This window comes from Tauraco erythrolophus, chromosome 2 (assembly GCF_009769465.1).
Source record: "Tauraco erythrolophus isolate bTauEry1 chromosome 2, bTauEry1.pri, whole genome shotgun sequence".
Classification (NCBI taxonomy): domain Eukaryota; kingdom Metazoa; phylum Chordata; class Aves; order Musophagiformes; family Musophagidae; genus Tauraco; species Tauraco erythrolophus.
The window spans coordinates 70,900,186-70,926,759 of NC_141466.1; the positions used below are offsets into that span (position 1 = coordinate 70,900,186).

Consider the following 26,574-nt stretch of genomic DNA (forward strand, 5'->3'; position numbering starts at 1 on the left):
TTTTTAGATGCTTTTTTGGCTGACAGACACATTTGTATTTGAAGCTGAACGTACAGCTCTAGCTAATACCCTGGGGAGCCGTTTACTTTCTCAATGACTCATGCTGCCAGGGACACAACAGGTCTTTTAAGTTCCTCTACTTCTCCCAGTCTGCTTCTAGTGCTGACTCTACTTTTAGTAGATTTAATGAATCAAGCTCTATCTACCTCAGAATGAGCTATGGTCTGAGATCCACTGGGGAGCTGCATCCTGGGACCGTGCCAATCATTAAGAGCAAAACGAAGTATTTAAGAGAGAACATGAAGCTTTTGGGAAATCTAGCAAAAGGAATATCTTGCAGAGTTTGATCTCCTTTAAAAATACAAGGCCTTCCCTCAAACTGACGTTCTGTCCAGGTGCCTCCTCCTCTTTATACCCAATGTGTCATCCAAACAGAACCCACAGTGGGCACTCTTCGGATCTGAGAAGCGAAATAATCCTTTAGGCCATTGCTGGTGATTTTATGTGTAAAGAGCTCTGGTATAATTGAGAAATGTGTTATGTATAACAGTCTAAAAAGTTGTGGATTTTGGACTAGGACAAAATAATTAGAAATGGGGAGGAGAACGCTGAGTAACTGATCAAACCTACTCCCACAGCAAGGATGTGATGGGAGTCCCACTGTTAAACTTATTTTCCTCCTCTTTTTAGTGAATAGGGCTGCTGGAAAGCACATAACCTCATAAAACTGAAAGATTTGGGAAAGGGTTATTTCCTTCCTTCTTTGTTTTTTTTTTAACTGTAGAATTGAGGCTAGCGATGAGTAAGTCCCTTTGAGTGATGAGCAAGTCCCTTTGACTTTTTCGCAATATTGGTAACAGAAAGTGTCACAGTATCATGATACTGTTAAACCAATTTGGAAAGATTTAAAGTGTGTAATTAGCCCTGCTGCAAGGGGAGGGAAGATACAAGGGGGTTCCTGCTGAGCAAATAAGACACTTAAATCTAGCTTGTGTTTCTGCTGGGACGTGCCGCATGGTACCACAGCACTAACGTCATGTCTGTTACAGTACCCGTCACTCCTGACCTTTGAGGTAGTTTCAGGAGATATGCCCTCGTTACAGTAATTAGTAAAATTGCAAGATAGATATGCATTGTCTTGGAAATAGTGAATTCTACTCCAGTTGGGATTTCAGTTAAAACTAGAGTGTGTACACCCTCTACTGGGTTGTATATTTTATGAATTCCTAGGAAATCAGTGGCATTAATCGTGTTCCGAATGTGCTACCCACCACCAGCGAAGATGTCAGAAACTGGCCTTTACTAACAAGAACTGTTAGTAGGGAGAGGTAATTGTCTTTTCTGTATTAAAATGTAATCTTTCCACGAAATGAGGAAGTAGAGCAGGTTTCTGTTGGAATGTGGCCCTGGCAAGTTGTTAAAGCATCTGAGAGGCAGTCGTAACAACCTGTGGATACACTGGGTCACGATCATTGGTATTCATTCCCAATTTATACTTCAAATGAAACTCCAGTTGAGATCTGCTTTGGTTATGGTGACCTTGGAGTGATTCCAGGTGCTCGTGGTGATTTGTTTCCTAAATTCTTCTATCCGTGGCTTTTGGACTCTGTCTCTGTCTGTAGGCATATCCCCTCAGCAGGATGTTCCTTCTTCTTTATGACTGTCTCAGCTGGAACAAAGACATCTACGTCTACAAAAATTCCTAGCAGATTAAATTCTTCTATTCTCAGTAACCCCAGTGGAAGCACCTCCACTGATTCCTGGGATTTTTATTATTTAATTATCTAGCTTCCCCTGTTTTAAGATAAAATCTCCTGTAGTTATGAAAGAAGTTGGGTCCATTGAAACAGTATGTGATAGGAGATGATGTTCTAGCTTTTCCTGTGAAAGACTCCCTAGTTTCTAGCAATTAGGACCTTTAAACTACAGGCCACGCAGTATTGTTAATGATGACACTGCTTGTTCAGTCCACAGGAGCTAGGTAGTCTCCACCTTTCCAATTTGTAATGTAAAAAACAACTACCAGAGAATATAGACTGGAACAGCAGCTGCAGGCAATAGACAGGACACCAGCTGGGAGTGAGCTGTAGTGCTGTTCTGCTTGCTTGTGTCAGCTGCAAATATTACCACTGAAGCAGTACTGAATAGATTATTGATTAAAAATATTGAATACTACTAAGCCACAAAGAAATTCTAGAAGAAAACATGGTAGAAAGAAGTCTGATTCTTGTTCTCTCTCCGATAACAGCAGTGCTTTAAAAACTGACTCCCTGGGAGATCTTAAAAACAGCTCATGCATGCCACGTTAGTGCTGTACAGTGGAAGATTTTATAACTCATTGTCACACAGTTGTAAATCAGGTGTCTTGGGGGAAAAGCTAAAGACCCGTAATTCTGTCAGAAAAAGTCAATATGTGTCCTTGACAAGCGCTGTCTTCCATCAGACAGGTGACTTCCATTTTTTTTAGTAGTTTCAAAACAGCTGTTCCTGTATGTCATGAGTTCACTGTGAGACTACCTCAAGTCATGTTTTTCACATGTTGTAAATCTTCAAAGTCCTATGTTAGAATTCCTTTATTAGAATTTCTCACTTTTCCAAGGCTCTTACATTCTTAGTAGTTGTTCAGAGAGACTATAGACTGGATGCCATTTTGGATTCTTAAATTAAAAAATCCACATCTGTACGTTGTCTGAGCCTACTGATACAAAAATACTTAATCTGAATAGATGCTGCCTCATGGCATTCTCAGATACGAGCAGTCAAATCTCTGCCATCTTTAACACCAGATGGGGTGGAAAAGCTCTCGTCAGATAACTTTTTAAATTTCCTATTTGCAATTTCATTGTATGTCTCTAGCAGAGGACCTGTGCCTGACTTAAGTTTTCTGGTTTTCCCCAGTGAGATTTAAAATGTGTTCTGATTTAACACTAATTGGTCATTCTTCAACTAGCTACCTTCTCAGTATTCTTATTTTTAAACTTCTTTTCATTGCTATTAAATTTAACTGCTATTAACTCCCATTTTTTACATCGATATTTTTAGGCTTTGTTTCATTGCCACTAACACATCTGCTTTTAACTAGCATGGCTTTTTGCCCAGTATAATTTTTATTTCATGTTTGTGGATTCATGGCTTTTTGGGCATCTAGTAAGATGTTCTTGTACAACTATCATTTTTGTTAATATTTCTCACTGAAATGTTCCCAGGCAGTTATTCTGACAATTGCTTTAAACTTGGGAAAATTATCCCTTTGACAGTTCCAAACGGATGTGTCATTGGCTGATGCTATATTCTGTTCTCATGGGGTAAATATAACCACATCATGATCACTGATACTTAGCCAGCGGCAGATTTTTAGGCTAGCAATTAACTTGTCTGTATCAGTAGGATGAGGCCCAATATTGAATGTCCAATGCCACGCTGGGTGCTGAACTTCCTGTGGTAAAGTTTTAAGGACCTTTTTTCTTGCTGTCTACATGAGAAATCCAGCCAGTGCTATCCTCAGGGTGAGGTAAGAACATAAAAGGTGGCTGTCTAAGTCTAGACTGAAGTCTCTGTATTTAACTTTCCTCTAAGTTCATCCTTTTACACAGCCTGAGCAGATACCAGAGGAATACCTCGTACTGTTTTCTGGTGAGGCTTGGTGGTTCACAGCTGCACTTCCCTCTGCAGGTTTCCTTTGAGGCCCTGTGGCTCAGAACAGTCTAGCAGATAAGTCTTTATGCATCCCCTTCTCTTTTCCTCATTCTGTACTTGCCAAACTAATACCAATTTTTTTTGTCTATCATTCCTTTTATGTGATCTATCACGCAATTATCAGGTAGATAGTTACGGCATAAGCTTTTCCACATCACTAATTGGTGGCCCCTAAAATCAAGTGGCTACGTATATCCTACATGTATGGTTTTCGTTCACAAAAAAAAAGGTATTTTTCTGTAGTTTTTTTGATGTTGTATTTCTCCATGTAAGTAAAAGCCCGTTCAGTGCATGACTTTTCCCTGGCAAACCTCCAATCTGATTTTTAAAAGTCAATAATAAGAGTACAAAGGGAAGTTGAGACTTGCTAGGTCTGATAAAGACACTAACTAATAAAGTTATCCCATCTCTGCTTCTGGATAGCCCCTACTGAAGCAACCTTTAGTTCATCCTGGCCTGCACTAGAACTGCTCTACTGGCATAACTGTAAAAAGCCCAATTGCCTGTCCCTTCAAGAGGAGGGCTCCCTACAGGGTTTTTTCAGTTATATTAAAATTTAGACCGTTGTTTATCCACCAGTCTAAACCTGGCACTTACATTAAAAAAAAAAAAAAAAGTATACCTATACTGTAAGGAAAAAGAGGAGCTCAACAGGAGCCAGCAGTGTGCGCTGGCAGCCCAGAAAGCCAACTGTGTCCTGGGCTGCATCCAAAGCAGCGTGGGCACCAGGTCGAGGGAGGGGATTCTGCCCTCTACTCTGCTCTTGTGAGACCCCACCTGCAGTGCTGTGTTCAGCTCTGGGGTCCTCAGGACAGGAACGCAAGGACATGAAGCTGTTGAAGCAAGACCAGAGGAGGCCACGAAGATGATCCTGGAGCTGGAGCACCTCTCCAATGAGAACAGCTGAGAGAGTTGGGGTTGTTCAGCCTGGAGAAGAGAAGGTCCCAGGGAGACCTTCTAGCAGCCTTCCAGTAACTGAAGGGGGCCTACAAGAAAGCCGGAGAGGGACTTTGGACAAAGGAGTGTAGAGACAGGACATGGGACAATGGCTTTAAAGAGAAAGAGGGGAGATTTCGATGAAATCTAAGGAAGAAATTCTTCCCTCCAAGCGTGGTGAGGCACTGGCACAGGTTGTCCAGAGAAGTTGTGGCTGCCCCATCCCTAAAAGTGTTCAAGGCCAGGTTGGATGAGGCTTTGAGCAACCTGATCCAGTGGTAGGTGTCCCTGCCCATGGCAGGGGGATTGGAACTAGATGATCTTGAAGGTCCTTTCCAACCTAAACCATTCTATGATTTGATGAGTTTGGAGGTAATGTGTCTGCAGGAGAGGACATTGGTACACATTTATCAAGACATAATTTTTATGCTGTGTTTTTGTCATAGTGAAAAACAAACTGACATTTGGGTTACCTTATACCGAAAATGTATACATCTTGCCTTCTTTTACAGGATCTGATTAAAAATAAGAGATTATGTTTTTGTCTTGATTAAATTTGTTATAAAATCATGCAATAATGTGTTCAAATGAAATAGTATTGCTCTGTTCCTTGATTAACATAAGACTAATTGTGGGCATAATTTTCATCAAATTAACTGAAAATAACGGATGGGAGAAGGAAGGAGAGAAGAGAAATCTGTGACAGAATTAACATTGCTGAACAACAGCTTGTCTAGACTGGAATGTGGAATTAGAGAGCATTTGGGCCATCCTTGTTCTTAATAGGCATTCAGTGTTTTCAACATTTCTCTTTTCAGAACCAGATTTCTCTTATCTGGATGCCCTGGCTCCTTACCAACCTTTGGCGATGAAATGTGTTTACTGTCCCATTGACACAAGGCTGAATTTTATTCAGGTGTCTAAATTACTCAAAGAAGTCCAGGTAATGAATTTCTGTTGCCTTTTCTTACGTTTCTTCGCACACTTGAATAGGTCAATTGTGAGCAACTGTTACATTAAACAATAGCAAAATCAAGACAACATCCAGGTCCCTTTTTCCAAGAGGGAGCACAGCATTCAGCTCTCCTTTATCATCCTGCTCCAAAATGAATGTGGAATGACTGACAATCTCTGCACAGAGTGGCTGGAAGATCCCTAAAAGCTTAGGGTGCAGAGCAAATGATGTGTACATTCCTTTCCTCCTTTATATATATATATATATATATATATAGTCATAATCACTTTTTCCCTTATTCTTTTTCCTGCTTTATGAATAAGCCTGGCTGTTTCTAATACAACCTTAGTGGAAAGGGTACCAAGTGCTGAGTATCCTCAATGCCCTCAGCTTTACCCATCTCCTCTGCTCTTTATCCTGCAGCTGATACTTGGTGTTCTGGAGATCCGCTTTTGTCTGTCTTCCAAATCCACTGCTTTCCTTATTCCATTTGTAAAATACAGGCTGCTTATGTCTAGGAAGAAGACTGGAGTATTCACGTAGTTTCCTTTTTCTCCTCTTGACTCTTTTTGGCTTTAGTGGCCTCTCCTTATCCATCCAATTTATTTCTACTGAAATTTGCTTTCTGACTCATGATGTAATTAAAATAATACCCAGTACTTTGCCTGGCTGAGCTTTTCTGTCTTCAGCTTGTTGAACACAAAAATAAATGTTCTTCCAAACTTCTTAACAATATCTGGATCGTTTTATCTTCCTGTTCTGCAGCCTGGCTTGTCACTGCACACCTGATAGCAATTGCCTTTACCTATTTTCCTGACAAGCATTGTCTTCCATGTTACTACTGAAGTATAACGCTGTTTCCAAAACAATTTGCAGAAACACTGTCTTGCCCTTTGGCTTCCTCAAATGCTACAGTGATCCTGGTGGCAACCAGCCTGTTTATGCTTTGTTAATATTTTGCTGACTCTGAAAACTTAGAGTTGCTTATTTTGCTCATGTTTTTGCAGCATTGCGTATTGATACGTCTGCCTCACTTCATGCCATTTTGTGATGATCTCCACCACCACTGTCATTTGCTTCTGATTTCAATGACAAGAATTTGGAAGAAAAAGCTGTTGAATATTCTTTTTTCTCTCCTTGTGGCAGCTAACATGACTGCTGATATTGAAGTGATGATTAAAGACACAAATCTAGGCCTTGTTACTGTGGACACTGTTGTGTACAAAGCAAAGACTGCCTGCTTCTTGAACAATTTGATCCAATACTAACTGGATCTTTTGGATTGCATCTTTTCATGTTGTTTTCATACAAATAAATTAGCTTGCTACCAAACAATCCACAAACCTCCTTATGGCAATGATTACTGTTGTAGGGCAGCACACAGAATCAACCAGACATTTCTGGAAGTCACCACTCTCTTTTTTTCCAGCCTCTCCACGTAGTTTGCCCAGAGCAGTATACTCAGCCACCACCCACCCAGTCTCATCGCACAGACCTGATGATAGACTGCCAGCCTCCCCCAATGTCCTACCGCAGAGCAGAGGTGCTGACTCTTCCCTACAAGCGGCGCTATGAGAAGATCGAAATCATGCCAGAAGTGAGTAACAAAAGTGGGGGGAAAATGGTGGCTTCTTCCTCATACAGCCAAATCCAAGCCACTGCTTCAGTAGCTCCTTTGACTAAGTTACTATTGGCTATGATCATGTAAAGCACTTTCTGTCAAATGAAGGGCTGAGAAAGAAGGATTTGAGGGAGAATTTCACTGTGTAAATTAATGGGAATTGAAAAAAACATTGTGGGCACGGAAAAAATACGTTCAAGTTAATTGTCCTTTGCAAGAGCGTATCGCATCTCAAAATACAAAGGGCAATCTCTGTTAGCCACCTGTGAGGCAAGCAAGTCACCTCCAGTTTAAATACCAGTAAGTAGAGGCGCTGCAGTTTGAATTAGTGGCCCAGGACCATGGAAGGGACCCAGAGAGTCTGGGACTTAGTAGCCAGGAGCTGTCTTTCGCCTTCCGCAGCTGTACCTGCTGTGAGAAATACCCTTTCCCTTGAGGAGCAGTATTCAGTCATATGTTAAAGGCACAGTAGTGAAATGGCTCATTTGTATTACAATGGTTTCAATAAATGGTTAATTCCTACAGACTGCTGAAGTCCAGCAGGTTAATGGGTTGCCTGTAGCCATCTATAATGTGGGCTACTTATGTCTGCAACACCTTTTAATAATTTATTAACACTTCAAATCAAATATAAATGTACCCATAATACAAATGGTGACCCATATTCTGACAGGCTTGATCTTAAAATATTTTTTGACAATCCAATCAACACAAATGTGTCCTTGGATCAAAGGTGACAGTGGCTTTTTACAAGCAGGGGTTACTGCCCTTTGGAAGCTGTTGAATATGTGAGTCTGTGTTTAATCAGCAGGTAGAGGGACAAAGTGCCCTTAGTTAAGCCCAACATGAAGTACAGAACTGGTACCCACGTAACAAAATGCCTCAGTCAGTCTGCAACACCCATTCCTACCATTTTGCATGTATCTGCTTTGTGCATCAGTTCTGTTAGGAGCCTGCCCAGCCCACTGGATAGAGGACTGCCAGAGACAAGGAGGCATTTTTCAATTAGAAAATAATACTTGGATGCAACTCCATCTTGGCGTGTGTATTTAATTGTTTTGGAAATTTGTGTATTTATTGGATCCTGTTAAACCTAGGACTAGTAAAACCTGGCTTCCGTTCACCAGCATGACCAAAACAAATCTTGCATTCTGAGTGCAGAGAGCCAGCACATGGCTTACCTGTTATGGAGATTCCACTGAAGCTTTGGGTTTTCTCCTAAACCATGAGGGTGTAAGTGAGCCTCTGCATGTGAGCCTGTCCCTTGTGTCAGCCTTGTGCAGAGGGTGGATACCAGCTTTCCCTGCAAACGGAATGCAAATTAGCACAGATGCTACAGATGAATATTCACCAACTCTCATACATTTTGAAGTTCCTGTCAAGGGGGAGGGCTGTCTAAAAGATAGCTAGGCTGGTCCATGGGAGTCTCAGGTTCAGTTTCTTGCTCTGTTGCAGTCTTCCTGTATGATCAGCACAAGTCTGAAACACAAAACGCAGTTCACACTGGAAAGGAACAGCGAAAGGATACTGAGGACTACAGAGTTCCCTGGCAGAGCTTATTAGTGCCATGCTCGTGGGGCTAGAGTGCATCTGAAAACAAGTCAGTGTTTCTCTTGTTAGCTTGGCAGCTTGCAGCAAGATCTTTTACACGTGAGGCTCAAAAGGCCCTGTGGATTCAACCTCGTTGGCTGTCACCGATGAGAAAATGCTCTCCGTTTCTCAAACCCAGTTCTCTGGTGGTTTATAGGTGCTGTCTGTCACTGAAGCAAATGGATTGTTCCTATACCTCTAGGTAAAAACAGTACATAGAAATAAGAGCACTTGCCAAAATTGCTGGGATGTCGGAGGGAGGACGCACTGTGGACAATGTGGTATTCTCCAACCTAGGAATGGGTATCAAAGAAGCACATAGAAAATGAGAGCTGATTTCTATTTCATTCACTTTAACTTGGAGAGTTCAATCAGAAAGCGGCGCAGACGGGAATATTGACAGAAATGGTCCTTTTTTTCCCTCTAACAAGTAACATCAAATTCTATTCACACAGGAGTCCTAATTTCAAAGCTGTCTGTGCTCAGGGAGTAGAAATATCTCATGTGATTTTCCACGTCCAGGTATTCTCCCTGGTTCCAAAGCTGCGGTTACTAACTTGTTGCAACAAACTACTTGACTCTCCTAAAAAGACTCTTAACATTATACAGAAATTAAGTAGACCAGATCATCTCTGTGACTCTCGGGAAAGCTGTTGTCCTTTCCCGTTGGTGTCAGGGAGGTAGTGTTTGCTTGCCTCGGGGTTATTGGAGAGTTAGACCCATTGATGGTGGTGTGCTTGCATCTGAGAGCAAGGCTGTGATTCAGAGCTGTTAATAGGATGCCATTCCCCATCACTGAGATATGTAAATCATCCTCAAAAAGAGATCTTGCTCCTTCTTTTTAAGGGAACTCGCCAGAGGAATAGCAGTGCCAAATTTGTCGTGATCACAGACTGTCTCCCCAGGACCCAATCTCTATTTCAGCATATGTTCATCACATCGCTGTGTGAGGCTACTTTTTGCTTCCAGCTTGACCTGCAGAGTGGTGATAAGGCATGGGAGGGATGGTATGTTGTCTCCCACCCTCTCTGACTTTGGTCTTTGAGTCTTAGCAGCGTAACTAACAACTGCTGAGAAGTGTAGCTGTGTAATCTCTCCTACTCTGTGTAACCAGTCACAACAGGTAAGCCCAAAGGATCGTAGTTTGTTTTTCACATAAATGGAAGAAGGAGGAAAAGGCTGTCTTTTTCTAGGGCCTGTATTTCCTTTGATGCTAACCTCCTAAATAAGCACCTTACCTCCCTAAGAATTTTCATATGCCATCTGCATGGCTTGTTTCATTCCCCCTCCCAGCAGAAGAGCCCCGTCTGTCTGTCCCATTGTGCAGAGTGGTCATTCGCATGTTGGTTTCGAGAGGCAGATGCAGATGGCCTGTTGGTTTCAGGCAGGGTTTACATACTGGTAGCAGGAACTTCCCTTTCTACTGGGAGGGTTTTCAAGATGGGATTGCAGATATGGTAGATGAGGCTCCCTGGTGCAGAGTATTGGCTGTTTAATGTCCCCTTGTCAGTAGTTTCATCCAGGAAGACTCTTTAATGGTGCCTGAATATATAGGATTTTCTATACTGCAAGGAAAGGGCATTTGTTTCACATGGGCTACCACCACCTCTGGGGTTCTGTGAAGGCATAAGTGGCAATTGGAAAGGGTATTTTATAGCTCCTAGCAAACCTTGCAAAGGCTTGTTATGTGTCAAAACCATGTTAGGCAAAAATGGAATGATGAAATCCACCCTGGGAAAAAAAGTAATTGCTAGATCTGCTCCAGGGCTGGGACTTGAGTCTTTCATAAAAGAACGTCTGTTTCAATGAAGTCCTGATCAGGCCCTCTCCTAATATTCACAGCCCTTTCTTGGAAACAGACATGTGCTCAAACTTCTGTCTCGATTCTTAAAGTTTTTGAAAACTGAACAGTTGGCTCCGTATGGTTTCAGTCAATACAGACTGGCGGTGTCATGGTGTGAAATTTCCTCTCCAAAACTGTTTCAGTGGTTCAGATTCTGGCCTGTCAGACTAATGTAAATTTACTGATACTGCTGGAGTTTGTCTACATTTCAATCACTTCACCGGAGAGCAAAGTCGGGTCAAGCAGGACTGTTGTATGTTAATGAGATTTACACTCAGAGCAGCCTTTGTTTAGAGAGAGGTTTTAACAGTCCCAAGGCACCAGGCTGGAATGGCTCTCAGAGGTATTGTGGAAACCTTTACACTTTAACTAATTTGTTCTTCTCAGCACCTGCCTTTCATTTTAAAAAATAATAAAAAAAAAGGACTTATTCCTGGAAATTGGGTAGGCATTGTCTATTCACAGGAGAACTATGGGAAAATGGAAAACACCTTCTGGAGCAAACAGATAAATTAAACAGTAGTGTTTGAGCAAATAATGTGCCTCCAGTTTAATTACAGCTGAACAATGGTGCGGATCACTTGATTTCAGCAGCAGACTGACTTCAGTGAAGGCTCTGTGTTTTTAAAGTACCCTATTTGCAAGTTCTTCAGGACACAGGCCAGTATCAGAGAGTGTGGATGTGCAAGGCACAGCCTGCCATGAAGTAAAATTATAAGGAACCATTGCAGAGAAGAATTAGGAAAAAAGCCACTTGGCACTTCATTATAATTATGTAGCTTTCACTCCACCCTCCCCTTCTGCTGTCTTGACTTCTTTTTCCTCTTGCCAATTCCTTTTTGAGAGAAAGAGAGGCAAAACATGGCTTTCATCTTACCTCTTCAACTTCCTTCCATGTTTCAGTTTGATTTCTGTCTTTCTTCTAGCCCTCCACTTATTTTGGTGACCCCACATTATTCAGTCTCCTGACCTCTCCATTCTTTTTCCCCCGACTATTTCCCCTTGTATAAAGATGCTGTAGTTTCACTTACCATACAGTAAATGAAATACAACCATCCTGCTTACTCCTGCTACTGCCATTCTTCCCTTCAGCTCCAAGCTGAATTCACCATCTGTAAAATTGCCTGGAGTCCCTTCCTCTTTCTAGCACAGGTCCTTTCCGAGTTTGACTTCACCTTTTGACATTCCACCAAAACTGCTCTTGTCCCAGCTTTTACCAACCCTTTCTTAGGCAGAGCCAGAACCACTGTAGTCTACCGTCGTCCTGATTTACGTCAACGGTGTTCAGTGCAATCAGACATTCCTTTCTTCTTAAAAATGTCTCCCACCTGTCTCCAGTGTCGCTTCTCTCCTGACCATTCAGCCTCCCATTGCTTCTGCAGAGAATTCTACTCCTCCCTCCCGTTTTGTGGGCTTTGAATGTGTTATCCCTCATTTCCTTTGTTTTTTTTGTGTTTTGTTTTTTTTTTTTCTGTACCTTTTTTCTGGTTGGTCTCATCTGCAGACTGATGAAACTCAGATCTGCTTTTCTGCTCTCAGTCAGTCTTTGCCTGCCAGCGTTAATATCTAGACTTGATTCTCCTTCATTTTTGGTGGCTGGCTGTAAGATAACACTCTTTTTCTAGCCAGGCACTCACCTCTCTTCCTAATCAGCTTCAACAATGTCTTATTCTGGCTTGACATTCTGACCAATAACTGGTTACTATATTTTAAATATTTTGATTGATACCCTTTTCATATCTTTCAAATGACTCATCTTTTCCATCTGTAAGCTGCTTGCCTTTACTTTGAAGATACTCCATGTCTTTGCTTCCCTTACCTGTCATTTTTCATTCAAGTTTGAGGCTAGTTTTTGCTTCTGCTGATTCTGGCTTCCACTGTCCTCTTCTAAGTTCCTCAAACAACTGTTTCCTGTCTGCTCCCAGGCTATGCAGTGTATGGGGGCAGAGCTTCATTAAACAGCCATAAATCTACTTCATTACCCCTTTTAAATACGTCTTTAAAACTGTCTCTTAGCATAGGGTTGGCAAAAAGCCAGTGGTTAGCTTCTGTACGGAGACTACTGCTTGTAATCCCACCCAGGATTATTTCCTGTTCGTTGGTCAGTACATCTCTGTTTGGATTTCCAGGCTTTGGGAGCAAAGTTTCTCATGTTGATCTGGAGCCCTGGTCCATTAGTTGAGCATGGAACATGGGCATGGAAAAGAAGGGGTTTGTTTCATTGCTCCAAACTGCAAGACTATCCCTTCAGCCTGTTTTGTTTCTCCACTAGATGTTGGTTCTGTGGAAGAGTAAAGCTAAGATGTAGGCGTTTGCAAGCAATATCAAAAACCTTAGGTATTTGTGGCATGCTTCTTCATCCACTGAAGTTAATGAGACTTTAAAGTCTTCTCTAGAGAGAATGTAGCAGACCCACAGAGACGGAAAGATCTATTAAGTCGGGTTAGTTTAGCAACTTAATCACCCCATTTAAAACACTTGGCTTCTGTAAAATCTTGAGGCTGAAACCCCAGCAAGACATGACTCAGATACCCACTAATGATTCTATAGATGCCCCTAGTTCTAGGATGTTTGTTCTCTGTTGGAAATGCCCTTGTTCCTTTAAGGCTCATTGGAAAGATTCCCCAATTTCCATTCTATTGCACAATGGCCTGCAGCATGCTTGTGCCTTGTTTAATATATTTCTGGTCATGAATTCTTACTCCACAGGCATATTTAAATCTTTAGACCTTTCTCCCTTGGTGCATGTGTTTGACCACATATCTTTTCGTTTCCTCTGCAGGATCTGATACTTGCAGGCTTGCTGTGCTCGGACTCTGCCTGATTTGGCAGATGGTATAAAGCCAAGGCTGAGTCTGTTTGAGACTTCTGCCCACACTATAATCTCTTGTGCATTTCTGTGTCGGGTTTCAAGTGACTTGACCACAAAGCTACTGGTACTTAAAACAGCGAAGGGATAAGAAGAGGCAGGGAGGTAGGAGGTGAGGTAAATTATCTTCCTTTCCTAATGTTGCTGTTCAAATATAAGTGATAGGATGAAGACCATGTTTTTTCTTCTGTTTACAAAACTGACTATACAGATCATCCCTGCTTGTGAAAGGGCTATTTCACAGCTTTTAAGCATGTGGAATATTTGGGCACTCTTTTCCTATTAAAGGTACACTGGGAAGATGCTTTTCTGCATCCCAAAACTGGATTTGATGTGTGGAAGTAGCAAGGCGAGTGGAGGGATGGAGGATGAGGCACATTGTTTTCAGTTCAGATTTTTCTGAGGACTGCTTATTGTAAAAACCTCTGTGAAACTGTGATCACTAGGACCTGGGAGACTCTCTTTGAAGGCAAGCAGATCTTAAAATCTTTGGGCTTCTCTAATAATAGGGAGAAGATATTTTTCTGTCACTTAGGAATTGCATCCTTTTTAGGGGCTAGGATCTGGGTGAGGATCTCTTCATACTTGGCAAACTCCAAGGCTGTAAGCAATCATTTCCACCTGGAAGTGGAAGTGCCCTCATGGGTTTCATGGCCAGAACCCAGCTGCAGTTAGTAATATTGTTTATAATGTGCCTTAAAAAATGTAAGGCACTAGCTTCAAATTACGAAGAGTTTTGCCCCTGCTGTTCCCACTAGAATGCTGTGCAAAACCCCACTGTCTCTGATGTCTAGAAACATCCTAATTTCCAGCCTACACATATTCATGGCTGGTCTGCACATACTAATTCTTAACATCATGTTTTAGCATAAATAGGTTTTCCCTTTCGTTATTATTTTCCCTGCGGTGTTTATGTAGAATAATCAAATTCTCCTTTTGACTTTCTTTTTGCCAGGTTAAACAAGCCAGGATATTTAGTTTCCTCTTACAAGAGAGCTTCTCCTGCCCGAATCTACCCTTCAGAACATCATTCTTGAACTTAAATTACCCATAATTTGCAAGTAGTTTAGATGAGATCTTGCTGGACCCAATATAATAGCAATAGCTCATCTTTGCTAGAATTACCTGATATTTTCTGGAGTTGCATTTAGCTTTTTCATGGCCATGTCACATTTGTGACTCTCAGTTCTCATGGGATGGACTAATAAACCTGGACCCTTCACCTCTGTCATTTCCAGCAGCTGCCAGCTCACAGCAGAAATTCTCGGTATTAGCCCAGTCCCTGGCCTTGCATTTCATGCTATTGAATTTCATCTTGTTTTTCTCACTCCAGTTCTTGAGGTCATCTAGTTCTTCCTCTATGATAGCCTGATCTTTCCTTCTATAAAGGATGCCTCTACAAACTTCAATGGGGCCTTCTGAACACTCTATTCGTTCCATACTGAGGTCACAAATAAAAATTGGGTAGGAGTAGGCTCAAGACTGACCCTTCAGGTATTACAGCAACAGCCTAGTAGTTGTCTGGGGATATCTTTGCTTTAACCAGCGCTTTCCCCACCTCAGGACTGCTGTAGAAATCCACAGTTTGTAATTTCCCATGTGGTACCTTGCTAGTGCTTCGTGAAGCACAGACTGTGGCTGCCCCAATTCCCTCAGCAGTTGTCTTATTAGAGAAGGGTGTTGTGTTAGTCGCATGTGATCCACTTCTGATTATTTTTTTTTAATTTTCCTTCCATTTACTTTATTACTGCAGTATAGTAGCATGAGTAATGGATGCCTTAGTAGGATTTCTGAGTGCTAGGTATTGCACAAGCACTGACCAAAACCGATCCCTGCCCCAAGGAATATATTACAACTTTCTTTATTTTTTCTAAGGACTTGGAATGTGTTGAATTCATAATGGGTCTGTCCTGCCCGGTGGTTTCACAGCTCTGTTTCATGTCTTTCATTTCTCTGGTGTGACCCAAAGTTGCATCTCTGACTCCTACCTCTCATGCAGAGATCATACATTTAAGCAGTTTGCAAATCTGGAAAATACACATTTAATGTTGGTGTAAAAACCCAGCTGTGTCCCTGTCTAAATGCATATGCTATAATCTAGTGTACGCATCAGTGAATTTCAGATCTTAAAAGTTAAGGGGATTTTAATTACTGATAAGTTTTGCTGTACTCCTCCTAATTCCCTGTTGCTCCAGTCTTGGAGGGTGAGGATCCAGCTCACCTCACTTAACTCAGACTTCATCTCTCCCTGCTGGGTCAGCCTTCATGTACCCTCTCTAGTGTAAACCAAGAACTATTGCACTTGTAGAACTTGGAAGGGAAGAGGGAAAAGGAAGAAGTTTGGAGAGGTGTCCCAAAAATCTAGAAGGAAATCACTGGTAGTCACCACTGCCAGTATAGCCGCAACTTGGACTGATGTATATCTATGCATATCCCTGGAAGAATCCTCCGTAGGACCAAGACCATGTGTGCTAAAATTCTGATCCTTTCCTGATTTTATTCACTGATCATTCAGCCTCATTTTTTTATTTTTTGCAATAGGAGTTTCACATCTCATCTTCAGTCATTGTTCAGCTTTTCATTGCCAAGAGGATTTTTGGCCGATGACTGTGTACGACCTTAAGTCTAGGGAGAGTTGTCCCTGATGAAGGCCTTAGTAGAGACTTCAGAGTAACCCTAACATGTGTACATGGTTCTTCTTTATAAACAACACTACTTTGGCCAGCAATGCTGTTTGGGCTTTCATAGTAGGTGTCAGATGTCATTTTGTTGTGGAAAATACAATCCTACATGAAGGATTCAAGCACAGTTTACGGTAAAAATGTCTTTACTCTGTCAGAACATAGGTGGACAGCTCTGATCATGGACCAGAACTTCCCAAGCTGACTCTTCTCTCCCTCAACTGTTACAAGGTTCACATCGACACTTGCAGTTTCAAGCAACTAAGAGTCAATGACTTTTGTTTTTTTGTTTGGTCACTGTTTCAAACTTGCCTTAACAGGAGGAATTTTAAAAAATGAAATACGCAGTACACATACACAGACAAGTTTGTCTTAAGGCAGTCCAAGTGCTCGTCCATAGGCAGGGGACTGATTAATGTGATGTTAGTGCTCAGTGCCATGTGCCTCTGCTTCCGTGACTTTCCTGATGCCAGCATGTGGCATTAGACTTGTGATAATGACTGGAAGGAAGAAACATTTATTCTTGCATAGTGGGGGGCTTTTCAGTCTTGCAGACAAAGGCCTAACAAGATCCAGCAACTGAAAGTTGGACAAATTCAACCTTGAAATAAGACACGGTTTCCTAGCTGCAAGGAAAATTAAGTTTGGAACAGCTTTTGAGAGGAAGTGGCAGAGTTGCTGTTGCTTGGAGTGTAGACAAGATTTGCTGTCTCTCTGAAAAGATTTTCTTTAATCCGGCATTTTGGAAGAGATCTGTGATTTGTGTGCGCAGGAGGTCAGTCGAAAGGAGTAGAGCAGTGCTGTCTGGTCTTGGCGGGTGCATTACTGGATGTGATTAAATGACCTTTTTGGTTTGGGTCAGTGAACTTCTATAATGAAAGGATTGGCCACAACATGGAGAGGGCTGTGAGATGATCTTGGAGAAAGTAAAAATGAACGTCTATCTTACTGTCTTTTGACTGTTAGTAATTAAAGTGTTGCTATTTACCAACTATGTGGTTAAAATCTGGATGAATGTTAATATCAGAGTATTTCAGTGACAGAAGAGGACTTTGATTCTAAGCAGCTCTCTGTTTTTTAAGGATCTTTCTCTTTACAGTGTTTGTCATTTTGCCATGTATTCTTCATTAGAGTCCATTTTGTATTGATCCTCCTCTGGAAGGTGGTGGGAATGGAAAGTGCCTTCGACCACTGCAAAGTGCAGCGTAAAACACTGCTGCAAGTGTTAATATTTTTAGATCCCAGGGGAAACCTGAGGCAATGATTATCATTATATTTTAATTCTCTCAGCCTTCAACAACAAACTGTAAAGGCTGTATTCAAATTGACTGCTTTAAAGATCTTGAGCAGAGTCCCAGAGAGACAGCAATGTGAATTGCTCCATGAAATTTTGATTTCTGAGATTCACCAAGTCTGAATATGTGCAAAATTTAGGGGATTTGAATGCAGCCATAAAATGTCTGTGTTTTTCCAACACAATCATCTGTCGAACTGTTTTATTTCAAGGAGGTGCTCTCAAAATGTTCCTGCAACTTTATAGACTCACAGAATGGTTTGGGTTGGAAGGGACCTTAAGATCATATAGTTTCAACCCCCCTGCCATGGGCAGGGACACCTTCCACTACACCAGGTTGCTCAAAGCCTCATCCAACCTGGCCTTGAACATCTCCAGGGATGGGACATCCACAATTCCTCTGGGCAACCTGTTCCAATGTTTCACCACCCTCAATGTAAAAAATTTCTTCCTTAGATCGAATTGAAATCTCCCCTCTTTCAGTTTAAAGCCATTGCCCCTTGTCCTGTCACTACACACCCTTGTCCAAAGCCCCTCCCCAGCTTTCTTGTAGCCCCTTTAAGTACTGGAAGGCTGCTAGAAGGTCTCCCCAGAGCCTTCTCTTCTCCAGGCTGAACAGGCCCAACTCTCTCAGCCTGTCTTCATAACAGAGGTGCTCCAGCCCTCGATAGTGATAGTGATAGGTGAGATTTTCCCGAAGTTATCTGAGGTAGCTGAACTCTGCTGCCATTGAAGCCAACAGAAAAACCTTCTCAGTGCTTCGATGGCAAAAGGATTAGGCCAGTAGTGAGTACTTTTTAAAGTCAAGTTCACTTGCTTCTGTATTCACAAGGATTAGGGTTTTGCAGTAACAGAGTGATCACCTACGTAATCAAAATTTACAGCAGACCAGAGTATTTGGCAGTAAAGTATTGATACCTGATGTTTCTTGAGAAGCAACAGGGTTCAGTTGTTGTGCTCCATCCCTCTTCTGGTTTGGATCCTGTTGAAAATTCACTAGATGGCCTTTGGTAAGGAATTTAATCTTTCTTTGCCTCGGGTGCGCTATCTCAAAAATGGGAAATTACCATGCTTTTCTAAAAGCTGTTCAGTTTCTCTTCCTGCTTTTCATCCATGGGAGCATCTGGTAAGCCAAAGAGAGCTGGTGTTACCTTGCTGGCAGTGCAATGATGATAGCTGGCTCTCCAGAGCTCTGGTTCATGGAAATGCTACAGTAGATGCCTGAAGTTTCAAAAGAGCTCTTTTACCTGGAGGTTAAGCTCTTCCTAATATCTGACCCCAACTGGAGGTGTCACGTGTTTGAAGATGAAAGGGAATGGAGTTCAGATGAAGATCATCTTGTAGAGGCTCTTTCTACGTGAGATGGGTTGATGGTCTGGGTAGGTTGATGGTACGACTGTTGGGAAAAACAGCCAAGTAGGTTCTGTCCCTTTAGGTGTTACTCGCCTTCGCAATTGAACAGTCCTTCTGTCCAGTGGTATAACATGTGACCAATCTTACTCGTTTTGTGAGACACCTGCAGGGTTTCCCCATGGACCCAGAGCACACTTTATGCATTCTTACCTTCAGGTCCACAGTGAATAACAGGAATGTGCTTGGCTGGGAGTGATACTTGGAAACTGCTTGGACTGCTGCTCCATGTGGTGTTGAAGGTACCTGTTTATCTAGGACTAGATCCTGGCTGCAGTCCTGGGCAGGACCCCAGGGCACCTGGTGTTCCGTCGATTGTCATCCAGAACTCCCTTGGAAAAAAGGGAATAATTTTCTGTGTTCATGAGCACCCTTTTCTGCAGAGTTCCTTTGGAGACATTACTGGAAGAGGTGCTTCCTACAAGTCTCAGCAGGTGCAGTAGTGCCCACCCCACATTCACTGCCAATGCTCTCAATGCTGAGGATCTTGGGAGGTTGCCATTGAATTCAAAGTTGAGACTGAGACTAAATTTTATTTCTTTCAGAGAATAATTATATAAAAGGCAATAGAAGAGTTTCTATGCGAAGTTGTAAGGAAAAATTTCAAACCAGTCAACAGGGCCGTTGGGTTTTTAAGGAGAAACCCTTCTCTTCCAACTGTTCTCCAGCCAGAATGCCACAGAACTATGGAACTGAAAGGAAACTGGCTTTGATTTTTCATTGTCCATCGACATAGCAAACATAATAAGTAATGCCAAATTAGAGATTTGCCAATCAGAATTATTAATAAAGAAGTTGATATCTTTTTAAACAAGGGTTCTCTTCAATGGTTACGTTTTTGAGACTTGCCTTGGTTACTGAAAGCCTCATGCTGTTGTGATAATGGTATGGAAGTCAGAGGCTTTAAGAGCTGGAAGGAGGGCTAAGCAGGTAAGAGGAGTGCTCTGTCATTGTGTCAGTGAGTTTGTGTTTACAGTTGATTAGTCCATGTTTAAAAATACCACGCGGCCAATTTAAATCACAGCTGGATTCATACAAATTTTGAGATTATTACTTGCTGAACAAAACCCTTCTTTTGCTTTAGCTTGCAGATTCACTCGTGCCCTTGGAGATTAAGCCTGGTATTTCCTTAGCAACAGTTTCTGCCGTCTTGCATACTAAAGACAACAAGCATGTGCTGCAGGTACAGTATAATGGGAAAGGGAAAAAATGTCCTTACATCAGGTTTCGTGCCATCTGGGACCCCAGCTGTTCTCATGAGGCAACCCCTCCAACAACTCTTTCCATACCAGAGCAGAGTCCTTGTCGGATGCTCTGTCCTGGCATGTGCGAGTGAGGAACTACACTTAGAGAAGAGAGCGGGATGCAAATAAATCTCTCTACCCTTTTTGCGTTGGCCATGTGCCTGGCTAAGATAAAAGGGGAAGTGAGATTATTCCTGAAGAGAGGCTACAAATCATACTGCTGTCTTCCATAACCCATACAACAGGATCAGCATCAGTCAGCTTCTCATGGACTTAGGACTGAGGATCAAAGGGGAGAGATGACCTGAAACATTAGACATGTGAAGGGACCATTTTCCTGAAGCTGCCCTGTTCCCCAAGAAGCAGATTGTACATCCTCGTACAAAGTAGGAGCGTACGCTCTTTTCCTACCGCCTTCTTTAGGCTGACACTGCAATTCCTGGCGTTAGTGCTCCGCAGAGGGAGACGATGTCTGGTAGACCTGCTGAGCAGTGGATGCCCCGGTCACCTTTCTCCTTTGATGCATGAGCACGCAGGGAACGCCGCGAAGCCACGCTCTGCACGGTGCTGCCTCTCCTGCTGGGCAGCAGAGCTGGGCTGGGCCCACTGCACTTGCGGAGAGGGCCCGGTAGGGTAATGTCTTTAATGCAGGGACATAAAGATTGGTTAAGGATTTGTATCACTGCACAGCAGACAGTCTTCCTTTTTCCAAGTCAGTTCCCTAGAAACACTAGGCAACACAGAACAAATCGAAATACTAAAATGCAGTTGGTCTGAGACTGCTTTCTCCTTTGCGTTGTTCATTTACTCCCTTCTCTACTCTGATTCCTGATGCCAAATAAACTTAGAACTAGGCTTAAAATGCCAGAGCCCCTACATGTGGCTGGAGATAAGCCAGCACAGTGGGATCTGTCAGCACTGGCTGAGTCTGGGACCCACTGTGTCAGTGATTCATGCACAGATAGCATGATACATGCATATAGGCCCACCAGCTTCAGGGAGAATGGTGGGTTTTGTAAAGTGACTCAAGTGCATCTCTGCTTGTGGAACTGAACTCTGAGTGGGCGGCATTTCTCTCCCAAGGATGAAAAACTCCCTTCCCTGGCTGTTGAAAGAAACATGGGCACATCACAGCAGCAGGTTCAGACATGATGCTACATGGTGGGAAAGACAGAGGTGAGAGGAGCCCAGTCTGTCACCTGGAGTGTACACGGTGCTACAAGGCACTGGGGCTGCTTCAGGCGAATTCCCTGTGTGTTGTGCAGACGCATCCCTAGTGAATGGTCTTGCCAAAATTTCGGAGAAATTTTCCCCAGCACCTTCTTCCCAGAGACCGAGTTGCTTGTTCACTGGGAAAGACGAGTGCTGACACTTCCCTGACCTGACTAACTTGGCACAGGACACATGGACCTACTTTGCACAATAATTTCCTCACTGTTCTCTTTACAGCAATCTGTTTTTTGTCTCCATGAAATGAAAGGGTCTTTCAGAAGCTCTCTGTGAACCCCACACCTCTCCCGTGTGTTCAGCAACACACAGTGCTAGGTTAGCTACTGCTGCACGTGCCAACCCTGCCTTCCCCTCCCTGCTAACAGAGAAGGGTCTCAGGGATGAGTTAAGGCAGAGAGCTTTCTGAAGCAGCACAAAATTATATCCAGATCACGCTCCAGTGATTTTTCAGGCCCTGCAGCATCTCTCACGCCTCCCTGTCTATATTCAAGTTCTTCCTAAAGACTCACTTTTCTGAGGCCAGTGAGAAATAAATTACCCATTTTTCTCATTACCTGAGTAGTTACTTACTCTGGATTTGCCTGTTTCTCAACCTGTTGCATCTTTTAGAGTGTGATTTTCAAGGTATTGACTTCTTTAAGGCATGATTCCTAGAAAATATTGCAGAGTACTTGAGTGCTAGAATAGAAGACTTCAGTCTCGAATTGAGTCAGACAGGACTTTTAAGGTGACGGAAATTTGAACAGAACTGAATTTGACAGAAATTTTAAGATGACAGAGATTGGAACTAAACCTGCTAAGTTATTTCTATAAATGGTGGCTGTGTGTGCAGAGCTGCAGTGGAGCCCAAGGCTGGGGTTCTCCTCTCCTCTTCAGCACTGCAATGTTCCCCTTTGGTCACTGAAAACAAAATCAGTATTCCTTTTCTATCTCGTGTGCTTATTATTCCAACTAAATGATAATAATCTGATGCGATTCACTGCATTACTGTGCACCTTCTCGTCCATTAGCTCCCTCCAAAACCTGTGCAACCTCCGGCCAGCAAGAAGAGAAAGCGGGTGAGTGATGACGTGCCAGAGTGTAAACCTTTGAAGCCATTGCTGAGCGGCTCCATTCCTGTGGACCAGTTTGTGCAGACACTCGAGAAGGTAAGAAGTCTTTGGTGGCAAGCAAGGTTCAAGCCAATTTCTACTAACCTCAGAAACATGATGCTTTGCTAGCAGAGAAAGGGCAATAATTTTAGTGTGGCTTGAAATGGAGAGGGAGTAATGAGCTAGCAAAGTACTTTGGGGAATGTGTGTCCCTGCACTGAGTATGGAGGGAATAGTTCCCTGTGGAGTCATGTCTCGATACAGAGGATTCCCATGGGAGCAGAGCTTTTGTGGTCACTGTGGATGCGTGAATTTCCCCCATGTAACTTTTGGATTTGGTTGATTTCCAATAAATTTGGACAGTGGGGAGGAGATCTCAAAAGTACTTAAGTTCCTACAAGTTTTGTGAAAATGAGGTGACCGAGTGAAGAAGAGATCCTGGAAATGTCTCCACTGATGGAGAAGCTTTCTGGGGAGCTGTAGGACAGGGGACTTGGTGGCTGAATTTGCCAGCAGTTGGTTACTGCTCTGTGCTCACCTGTAAGACTCCTGGAGAAAATCAGCAGGAAAAAGGGCAGGATTGTCTGTGAGGAAGTTTGCCCTGGGGTTCAGTAGCTCTCCAGTATGATCATCTTTGAGGCAGCAATGTCAGCAAATGGTCATTTCTGTAGTTAAAGGAGCCATTTGTTGTTTTTATCACTCAAGATTTTGCAATTGCAGTGACCTGGTGTAGCAGAACATGTTGGCTTTAGACTCTCTGTTCTATAGTTTATTCATCTCTGTGAGGGTCATATTTCATCTCTACCTGTTTTCCTGAGCTGTAGTAATGTCTCTCTCTTTTACTCCCTCCCCAATGCTACATCTAGCATGGTTTCAGCGACGTGAAGGTGGAAGACACAGCCAAGGGCCATATTGTGCTCCTCCAGGAGGCAGAAACCCTCATTCAGATTGAGGAGGACTCCACACACATCATCTGTGACAACGATGAACCTTTGAGGGTGAAACTGCGTGACCTGGTTCTCAAATTCCTGCAGAAATTTTAGCTCATGGACATCATGGTGCTCTGGAAGGAGACACCCCAAAGCACCAGAGCTAAGAGCTTCCCAGAGGGAGAGAGAATTTCCTGATTCAAAGACACCAGAAACTACCTTCCCCTTCATGGAGAAGGAAGGAAGTATTTTTAATATCTATTTTTTAGATTTTATTTTTAATCGGGTTTGGAATACTTTCGAGGGGATTCCTGTTCTGCAAAATTGGGAGTTGGCATCTTACAGGAGACATGAACTGCAGAGTAAATAAATAGCGTGTGTATTTACAAGGTCAGGGTGAAATTGTGCGCTGATGCAGACATTTATCTGTGTGACCCTCTCAGCATTGTATGCCCCAATTCTTCACCTGAGAAAACTGCAAGGATATTGAAACAATGGCCTCAGATATTAAGATACTGTTTTTCTTCCCACTGCTTCTTCCCAGTTACCAGATCCAGTTTCCCGTCTGTCCTCCGTTTTCATTGTGCACGTTAGTTTCACTGGCACAAAGTGGAATGAGAAAGATGGTAAGGCAAAGATTTATAAAAATAAAAATAGAAAAAGGGGGATATGCTGGACATGCAGAATAGCTTCGAAGCAGCAAGAGCCTGGCCATTCCTTGCAAAAGCAGCGAGATTTTGTAAAAGCTGTATATGCTTTAGCAGCGCCAAGTGGTTATTGATGCTGCACCCTCACCTGTTACCATCAGATTTGTCCACCCAGCTCCAGGCTCTTCACTGAGACACACAAGACTGGTTTCTCCTGGGTCTCTCCATCATTAGTGGAGGAGGTATCTCAGGAAGATATTTTCGAAAGTACGTGAAGTAGTTAAACTCCTAGTGCTCATGAAAAACCTTTGAGATTTAAGTGCCTGTTGTTTCTACCTTCCAAAAACCTGTCCTTTCAGCCCCCACAGTCCCAAATCCTGGTTGAAATACTGAGTCATTTACACAAAGCCATCTGTACTGCAGACCTGGGGAGGTTTTTCACTCCCAAAATCATAGATTTGGGACCTAAACTTAGTTAATAGTATTGCTTTTAAAAGCGACCGATTTCTCAGATTTACTGCTGTTTGTTTTTTATTGGATTGTTTTGTATTTATTTGGTGTTAAAAATAAAAAGCATAGTAAGACTGCCAAGAAGGAAGCACGTTCTGTGGTTTATAAAAGCATCTGCATGCCTATTCCGCATCCGCCGGTGCATGTATATACACATTTGTGAAATATACCCACTCCTTCAGTTTATAGCTTTGCGGAGATGAAGGCAGTGGAAGAACAGCTCTATAATAAAAACTATTTGCTGTTGCAGTTTCCACATCACGTTTCGTACACATTTAGGACGTCTGTTCGATTGGATGTGCCGACTCCGGCATCCATACCTTTGCTCTGTGTGTATGTCATGGGCGCGAGAGAAATAATGTCATTAATGTGATAAAAAACTTGTTGCGGTAGCATTAATCCTCATAGAGTTTACAACATTCGCAGTAGCTCCGCTTCTTTATCGTCACTGGAAAATGAAGTAAAAGAATTGGACGTATTTCACCTTGTAATTAAATCTCCAGAAAGATTATTCCTTAACACGCAGAGGCCATGTGATAACTCGGCTGAGCTGAGGAGGCAGGAGGAGAGGGAGAGGGGAGAGTGGACCTTGTAATGTGTGAGTCCGTGAGAGCATCTTTCTCCTTGTTGCCTGGACCAGCTCCAGCATTGCTCCCAGTGCTCCAGAGCCTTCGTTTTGTGAATATACTCATTTGCATTTATAATTGTAGCGGACTTGCTTGTTGCTTCAGTAAGCCAGCCCCGAGGCTCTGCGTTGGTGCTTGTTGCAGCCGCCTTGGCTGAGCATGGGCAGCCCAGCGGTGTGCCGGTGGGCAGACCACGAAGGCAGAAGTTTCTCCTTGGTGAAGGCTGTGCTCGAGCAACTGAGTGTTAGGAAATCCGAGTCTGTGTGCTACCATGGAGGACTCACAGGGGACCTTGCAGGGAATGATCAAAAAGTGTAAAAATTCACCATGAAGAGCTTGTTTTGGGGCAAAGAACGAGAGAAGATCAGTTTGCCTGCACAGTGAAAGCACACCACAAACCTGAAATTCCTCTGCTGTTTTTCCTGATGCCTTTTGGGAAAGGGAAGCAAATTCAGTAATTAGCACTTCATGGCTGCTTACAAACCACAATGCTGTCCCCTCATTGCAGCCGTGTGGTGCTGTGCTTCTGAACCACAGCTGACATTCCCAGCTTGGCTCCACTGAGCTTTTGGGTCAGCATGGGCTCCAGCCCGTGACTCTTCCTCTCCCCAAGCTGCTGTTGGAGGCCACGTGGGGTACAGTTGAGCAGAGCTGTGACTCCCTGGTGGTAAACGGGCTCCGAGTGCTCAGTCTCCGTGACCCAAGGAGCGAGAAGCATTATAGCCCATCTACAAAGAGTCAAGAAGACCTCAGCTGGGGTAGAGACAAGTTGTAGCTACCTGTGGACAACGTGATTCCCTTGAGCTGGAACACAAGAGCTGAATTAGCGAAGTGGTGAGACACATGGGGACATTTCTATGACATGTATGTGATTTTATGACATGGAGCCCTGCAATATCAGGGCTGTGGATTCACTGACGTAAAAGATTTACTCAAGCTCTGTGTTTCTCTGACCCTGCAGGTGTATGAGAGGAATTTGCTCTTTGCTGGAGTTATGCCGTCCAACCAGCCTTCCATATCAGGGGAGAATAACCTCCGAAGGTACTCATCCAGCATGGCCTCGTTATTCTGAAGGTCAGGTTAGACAGAGAGGCTTTACCCATCTCAAGGTATTAAGGAAATATTTAAATGTGAAGAGTGAGACAGGCTGTGTCGGACGCAATGCTACGCCACAGCAGTGACTAGCGTATAATTGGGCCAAATAAACCTCAATGCTCTCAGCTCCCCCAGGAATCTCTCAGTGCTGCCTAAATTGACAGAGGTGGCCAATTCAATCAAGCCATTGACTACTAGTGGTCAACGGCTCAATGTCCAGAGGGGGATTGGTGACAAGCGGTGTCCCTCAGGGGTCCGTATTGGGACCAGTACTGTTTAATATCCTCATCGATGGTGGGATTGAGTG

At 43.0% G+C, this 26,574-nt stretch overlaps 1 protein-coding gene across 2 annotated transcripts in view; it reads left to right on the forward strand.

Annotated features, from left to right (window-relative positions):
* INTS9 (integrator complex subunit 9) overlaps positions 1-24,762 on the forward strand; it is a 76,426-nt gene extending 51,664 nt beyond the window's left edge. For both annotated transcript variants that reach the window (XM_086624303.1, XM_086624310.1), the window contains 5 exons: positions 5,451-5,575; positions 7,017-7,184; positions 19,980-20,078; positions 22,380-22,517; positions 23,327-24,762. In XM_086624303.1, the coding sequence (XP_086480429.1) occupies positions 5,451-5,575; positions 7,017-7,184; positions 19,980-20,078; positions 22,380-22,517; positions 23,327-23,503 (707 nt within the window). In that variant the 3' untranslated portion in view covers positions 23,504-24,762. The remainder of the gene's footprint in view (positions 1-5,450; positions 5,576-7,016; positions 7,185-19,979; positions 20,079-22,379; positions 22,518-23,326) is intronic.
* Positions 24,763-26,574: the final 1,812 nt, after the last annotated feature.